Genomic DNA, 7,943 nt, shown 5'->3' with positions numbered 1-7,943 from the left:
ACAATAAAATATAGTAACATGACGGAACGTACAGCAAAACACATTATTCTTAAATTTGTATGTGGACACAATTTTGTAATGTACATAAATAATGACGAGGATTTCGCTATATTTTAAAGGGCTTTCATGGAATTAATTAAACCAAATTTTGGAACAAAATTAATGAAAACATCAGTAATACTTCCTAATATATCTACCTACGCAGATTTTCACGAGAAAGTAATTAATATTCATGAGAAAACTATTCATCAAGGTATTAAAAAAACATATGACGATTTTAAAACTAAATACTATTTTCCAGATGCACAAAAATTAATCCAAAATATAATTAATAAATGCGATATTTGTATTTTATGCAAGGCAGAACATAGAAAAGTAGCATTAACATTTGAAAAAACCCCTGAAAGTAAAAATATCCGTGAAAAATATGTAATTGACTATTATTTTATTGATCAAAGAAAATTTTTAACTTGTATTGATATCTATTCAAAATTTGTTTCAATTATAGAAACTCATACCACAGATTGGATCGAAAGTAAAAAAGCATTACTTAAAATATTTAATATGTTAGGTAAACCAAAAATAATAAAAATGGATCAAGATCCCGGATTAGTATGCAAATCATTACAAAATTGGTTAGAAAAAGAAAATATTGAGATTGAAATTACTAGCAGCAAGAATGGTATAGCTGATATAGAAAGAGTTCACAAAACAATTAATGAAAAATTACGAATCATAAATACACTTAATGATGCGGAAGACAAGCTCATGAATATCGAAAAAGCTACATATGTTTATAATCATGAAATAACACATGACACTACAGGTAGAACCCCTGCTGAAATATTTATTTTCGGTATGAAACCTAATAAAAATGTCCAAAAATTAAAAGAATCAAAAATTGACAAAATTAATGAAAAACGGGAAGAATATGAAGTAGATTTAAATTATGCAAAAGTTGAAAAAGATATGAAATGTAAGCCGAAACTTGTTAATCCATTTAAGAAAACAGGAAAAATTATACAAAAAGATGAAAAACACTGGCAGGAAATAAATAGGGGTCACAAAGTAATAAAACACAAAAGTAAATTTAAAAAACTTAAAAAACGCAATTTTTCTCGTTATTCCAGAAATGTTGAAAATTTTGACTCTGATATTGAAAGTGATAATAATAGTACCATGGACAACGTTACCATTAATAACGGCTCAACAAATTAGTATTTTCCCAATTACTTCAAAAAATGGCTATTTACTATTGAATACAGGAACTATAAAAATACCTCTTAATTACGAACACCACATGATAGAAATAAATCAAACAAAAATATTAAATACATACCAAGAATTTATAAAATATGAAAATTTATATAAAACAATTCCAGATATAGCATTAGCACTTAAACAATTAAAACATGAAATAAAAGGGATTATCCCATCAAATAGACAAAAACGGGGATTAGTAAATATTGTAGGATCAGCTCACAAATATTTGTTTGGTACACTAACAGAAGAAGATAAAAAAGAGTTAGAAATAAAATTAAATAATATTTTTTTTTTTTTTTTTTTTTTTTTTATGTATAAATAAGAAAAATGCTAAGAAAGACTTTTTTAATGTAATGGAAAATTTTGATTGTTTATCTAGTATAATAATAAAACAATTTTTATATAATGGTTTTGTTTTTATTTATAGGTTTTTAAGTGTTCCACGTAGTTTTCAGGAATGAGTCCCGTTTTTCCATTTAATGTACCCTGGAGCCAACCAGGTTCGTGAGAAAATCGTACATTTGTTATTATTTGATTGGGCTCAAACGATAGCTCACCCTCGCTTTCTCCCATACAAGCATAAAGTGTGCGCACACGCGCAGTGCCTGTTCATAAATCCCGTTTAATTTGGTTTACGTCACGAGTGCGATGCATTTTAGTGGGTGGTACATATAAAGAGCTATCATTGGTTGCACTACTAACATTGCGGATAGAAGTCGAAGTTGCTTTGTCGCTTTCTGCAGTGCATCTAGGTTTTTCTGTGTTAATATCATTTGAGATTGTCCCAAGAAGTGTCGATAACGGTAAATTCTGTGCAATCGTTGCTACAATTTCATTTGTGCCATGACGGCGAAAATCCCGAATCTCAGTTTTAGTACTATTTAAACCACTGTTTGAGCAGTCGGATACACTTTCATTAGAGCTTGATGTTGATGCAGTCATAATAGAAGAATAGTTTTTACCCAACCTGTATGAGTAATGGCCACTTTTGTTGGGGTATTGCTGCTGTGGACCAGAAACATCATTACCCAATAAATTATCTTTTGGGGGTTTTTTGAAAGTCGTTGGTATAGTTTTTTTAGCTAATATATTAGCTGGTATCGTTTCAGAACTAGAAGTACTTGCAAAAAAGTGAGTACCGGGGCCAGACTGTGATCCCATTGATGATGCAGTCCTTTCAAATTCTGGATGGCGCATATTATTGGAACTGCTTGAAGGTGATGCTTGAATTCCGAGATTTTGTATCTCACTATTAGTAATTTCATAAGAAGACAAAACGACATTATCGGCACTTGAACTAGTAGCAGGACACTGTAAAATTCTATCTTTTTGCATCATTGTATTTGTGATTCCAATGTTTGATTGTCCTATTTCACCTGTGCTATGCAAAGTTGATAAATTACTTCCCGAATTATACCCATATTTAACAACATTTGGAATACTCTGCAAACTTGATGACATTGTAGGTTCAGTATAATCCGGTTTCATTGCTACTCGATATATTTTTTTTTGGGAAGGATACTTTGCACAACAAACTGTATATCCTTCCAAAGATTTTTGTAACTGAGACGCTCTAGGCATTCGCTTTGGTGGGCTGTGTCTACCGGTATGGTTAATTTTTAGGGCACTGGTGGATTCTGAAAATGTTTCCTTACTGTTGGGACTAATTTTAAAAATCCGATCATAGTTATCAATCAATATATTGATGACTATGTTGTTAAATTTAATATCCAATATGGCCGCAACTGATTCTTCCCGTGGTCGCAATAAAGTTGGTCCAAACACTACACCAAGATTGAAAACCGACATCTTATTTTTTTCGTATTTCCGTGAAACTTCGGTTAAATGGAAAATAACCATATCTAACATCTCAAAATTAATATGTGGTAACTTGTGGACCAGCTTGTGAACTTCATTAATTCGTTGGTTAAGGGTTTCTATCTTTGCTGATTCAATGAAGTCATTGTGATAACGGTATGTCATTAAGGGCTCACTTAAATTTCGAAGATACATTTTCAGAGCACTTGCTATGGTATTACTTTCTATTAAATCGGTGTATTTTTCATCCGTAAATATATCTTCAGTTTCACTTAAATTTAAGCCCATTGTTAAAAGCTTTCCGATTTTTGTTCCGACGCCACTTTTCCGGTAAATACCTTCATCTTCCAAGCCCCGACTTTCTAAGACTTCAATGCAACGGCGAACAAATATAAATCCAGATTCGTTAAGTTGATATGAGTCAGTTGATTTTACTTTACCTGGAACCATATTCATAGGTTCCGTTCCATCCATTGCATTAAGCCATGAAATATGATCCTTTTCGCTTAATGCCTGAAAAGTATAAACAACCCCAGGTTTTTCTTTAAAAGTTAAGTCAAAGCAAAACCGCTTTTCAAACTCAGAAGCCCGCCGGTAACAGGAAAATAACGTCAGTTTTTCATCTTCACGATTTTCTGGTCTTGTAAAATTGTGATTCATTTGATTAAATTGAAGCATGGTAAACTCTCGTTTTTGTTTTTTGAAGGTGCAGTAGTACTTTGTCCATGATGCTTTAAATGGCTCCAAAAGGGATATTTTTAAAAGGGAACTTTTCTCCATCAAAAATAAATAGCCGCGCTTGATAAAAATTTCCTCAGGTTTTGTGCGTTTTTCCATATATTTTGTTTTTAGCTCTGTCACTTTTTCTCGGGCTTCCTCAAAATTTTCACGTGTCTTTTGCACTTTATGCCTTAGGTCTTGCAGGTAATCTCTATGATCTTCCGCTTGTTCATGTGCTGTGTGATAAAATACCAACCATCCAGATATAAAAGCAAGCAATATCTCAACGAACTCAAATTTTATTCTTTCCTGTACTTCCTGAATGCGTAGAACATAACTTAAAGATTCCTGGATGTATTCACGTTCATGCATGCCTAAGCTTGCATCAGCCTCTTGCAGAGTATTTTCTGGTTTTTTGGTGGACATATTCAAAAAACGCTCTTGAGACTGACAAAATTTTTCTGTTTTTTTGTCAAATTTCTTTTTGTTCTCTTTTACGCCTCCAATTTGCTTTTTTCGAAACTCTTCCAGTGACTCAATAATATGTTTATCAGCAAGAGTTAGCATTTTTTCCCTTTCTTCTTCAATGTTTCCAATTATCGCACAAAATCGCTTTAAGCTTTCGCAAATAACGTTCTCATCATCAGTCTGCGCGTTACCTATGCACTCAAAGTTGAAGTCATTCAATAAAATGGCCAGTTGTTTCATTCTAGTGGAAAGCACTTTAGCGGCAGTCATGAGGTCTTTAACTTCCTTTATAATGCGTATAATTTACATATAAAAGAAAATATGATAGAAAATTCAGAATTTAATGAAATCATTGGTATAATAAATAAACATAAATTAATACGGGAAGAAGAGGAAAATGAGGCCTTTCACCTTTTTAGATACTCTTTACACATGTTTCAACAATACATTGAAGATTTACAAATGGGAATTCAGTTAAAAAGAATTGGAATATTCAATCCTAAAATATTAAAACATGAAGAGTTAGATGACATTAATGAAGAAAAATTATTATCAATAAAGACTGCAGTCAAAAAAAAATACTTTTATTTTAGCCCATATACCAACATCTTTTAATGAAACTCAAAAATACAGAATAATTAAATATCCAGATAACTTAGGCCGCCAAATTGACATAAATGATAAATTTGAATATTTTATGAATAATAATAAAAGTGTTTATTATTTGGAAAATTCTGCAAATCCTTTAGTGGGTGTAATGGGTCAAAAATATTTAGTAACTGGCCAATGTATTTCAAAGATCCTTACAAATCAATTAACAATTTGTCAACACACTTTTATTTCAGAAAAAGAATTTATAAAATACATTGAACCAAATATTGTAATAACATATAATTTAAGTAAATCGCAAATTAACCAAAATTGTGAATTATTTAATAAAACAATTGAAGGATATAATATTATACAATTAAGCCAATGTACACTTGAAATAAGAAATAATAATATTGTCAAGTACCAATGTAACTCTACATGAACCAACACCAATTTTAAAACTTAAAGAATCATTAATCAATCAACAAAAACAAGATATTGTATACAAATGGATTGTATTTATAAGCCTAATACTTATAGTTGTAAGCATAACAATTTATATAATATTCACTTATAAGCGTTTAGCCAACCACAAGGAAATTGTTGTCGAATTCAACAAGGATGTTGAAATTTCTAAAGGAGGGGCGAGTAGTGTATCCGCAAATACACTTAATGTATCTGCAAATACCCTAGATAACGAATCCTCCATAAAACCAGTATAACCTGTCATACCTATCAAATCATATATAAACAACATTCCAGAGCCTACTGTGGGAATAATTCAAATAGGCTAGACACAAACCCTTTCCCATAGCATTATCATTGGCATCCAGACATAAACATAGACATAAACCATTCACACGCCTTTATCGACGACAGTAGACGTAAACATCAAACCCCTTTTGCTCCAAATTCATAAACAAGTGCCCATCCTGGGAACCTACATGTCAGCATAAAAATCTGACCAATCAAAACTATTCAACCAAAGTCCATCTATTCTGCCAGCGTCGCTGTCACCGATAAAAGCTATAGTTGTAAGAAAATTGAATTTGTAAAATCAGTTTATAATCAACAATCAATCCAATAGGATATCTTTATAACTCATTCTTGAATTTAATAATAAAATTTATAAAATAAAAATCTTAATTTTTATTTTTTTATTTTAAATCGGGAATTAAAACATATAATTTACATATATATATACATATATTCATAAAAAAATAACAAAGGATATTTAGATACTAATGATCGAAAAAAACTAAATGGTGTGCAAAATCCAAATAAATGTACAATTTTTTCTTTCATAGAATAACTTCATAATGTACAAAATGAATTTGAAAGCTTTGTATAAAATTCAGCAGGATGATGTTCACAATATTACACTGCTAATAGTTACAAATTTATAAATAATTCGCTGGAGTTTTAGCGAAATGTAGCGAAAAAGGGGTGTCACGAAGGTCGTCGAGAACTAATTGGTTCTTAGTTTGGGGTTGTCGTCGAATCCAAAATATATTAAAAGATTACAATCCCACGTCGGATCTCTGCACTAATTAATTCCAATAATTCATCCATTTCGGCTTCCAGATAACCTCATGCCAGTTGGATAACCTGGTACTAGCCGATTACATAATCTGGTACTAGCCGATTGCATAATCTGGTACTAGCCAATTGCATAATCTGGTACTAGCCGATTGCATAATCTGGTACTAGCCGGACTGGCACGTGGCACTGGGGGGTAATATTTTTAATGAAAAAACTGCACTGCCCTGAATATAAAACATACCTAGTACTCATTAAATATTTCTTAATCTGGTAGCCTTAAGATGGTAGGCTTAAGATGGTAGCCGTATTGCCTTCAGACTCGCCAATTAATGTCAAAGCTCTCCAATGCAAATCTAGCCCATAGATAAGAATCGGGTGATGTTTTGTTCGCTTATTCAAAGTAACTGGTAGATCAATGATATTAGATGGAAAGTTTTCAAGCTTTTCTCTGTCTATCTTATAACCGCATTTCGCATGAGTGCCCTGTTGGAAATCCACATACTACACCACAGTTAATGCTCCAAAAATCTTATTAGCAGGGGTCATTAGCTGAAATCCCTAATATCTACTAATATTTTTATTTTATTTTACTTTTAGTATGTCCTTTAAGTGGAAGGTTTCTGAAATTTTCCCTGATTCATTCACCAGTTCATAATAAAAGCTGTAAGAAAGTCATAATTTCTTTTTTTTTTTTTTCTTTTTTTTTCTTTTTCACTTTGTCTTTAATAAAGAGAGGTGAAAATTTAGAACACGGATACGGTTTCTATGTTCAAAACGTATCTATTGAAGGATCAGCAGGTTTAGTAAAGCTTCTATTGCAGGTTCAGCAGGTTTAGTAAAGCTTTACAGAAATTGTAGACACCCATGATATTTTGAAAATTTGAGATAAAAAACTTATACTTAATTGAAGAAAATCTTGTTTAACTACCTATAATAAATTCAAAAAAAATATTTAGAGTTTTTCCTTAAATCCAAAATTAATGCATGGATCAGAGATCATAACATAGATCATAACTGATTTCAATAAAAAATAAAAATCTTCCATAGGAAAATGTTTGGGAAAAAATCATAGAAGACCAAAAATTAATGTAGAAAATCGGAGATTTCAACTTTGGATCAGTATTCCAAAAATATGGTAACTGCTAGATACCATTTTTTTAATATCTTCTAGAAACAATGATGGTCATCGATGGCAAAATTTTATCAATTTCTTCTCTTAGGTGTACCAAGGAAACTCTGGGTAATAGAACATTGTGACGAACACGGTGAAGTGGATACCGATTGGTTGCATACTCTGCCTACGGGAACGGCATAGGGAAGAGGCAAGGGGGTCGGTTACTTCCTAATCAGCATCACCGCCACACAAAAAAAATTTGTAGACAGAGTTTGGAAGGGGTTACAGTCCTATGAAAGGATACGAAGTCTGCTTGGCCCGCCCTACCTGAAAGGAATAAACAACGTTCAGCTCAGGTGCCCATAAAACTATAATTTTAACTACTAACTATCCTATAACTAGGATGTAACAACATCCGCAGGCCTGT

The 7,943-nt window shown here is 31.9% G+C and overlaps 1 protein-coding gene across 1 annotated transcript; it reads right to left on the bottom strand.

Moving 5' to 3' along the window:
* Nucleotides 1–1,591: 1,591 nt before the first annotated feature.
* On the bottom strand, nucleotides 1,592–4,561 carry LOC116655073 (rho GTPase-activating protein 26-like). The gene has a single exon (XM_032452126.2). The coding sequence runs from the start codon at nucleotides 4,537–4,539 to the stop codon at nucleotides 1,873–1,875; it is 2,667 nt and encodes an 888-aa protein (XP_032308017.1). The 5' UTR covers nucleotides 4,540–4,561; the 3' UTR covers nucleotides 1,592–1,872.
* Between the last annotated feature and the right edge of the window lie 3,382 nt (nucleotides 4,562–7,943).

Source organism: Drosophila ananassae (assembly GCF_017639315.1).
Source record: "Drosophila ananassae strain 14024-0371.13 chromosome Y unlocalized genomic scaffold, ASM1763931v2 tig00000097, whole genome shotgun sequence".
In the NCBI taxonomy this organism is placed as follows: Eukaryota; Metazoa; Arthropoda; class Insecta; order Diptera; family Drosophilidae; genus Drosophila; species Drosophila ananassae.
Note: the sequence above shows the minus strand (reverse complement) of the source record. Positions and strands in the feature narration are given on the sequence as shown.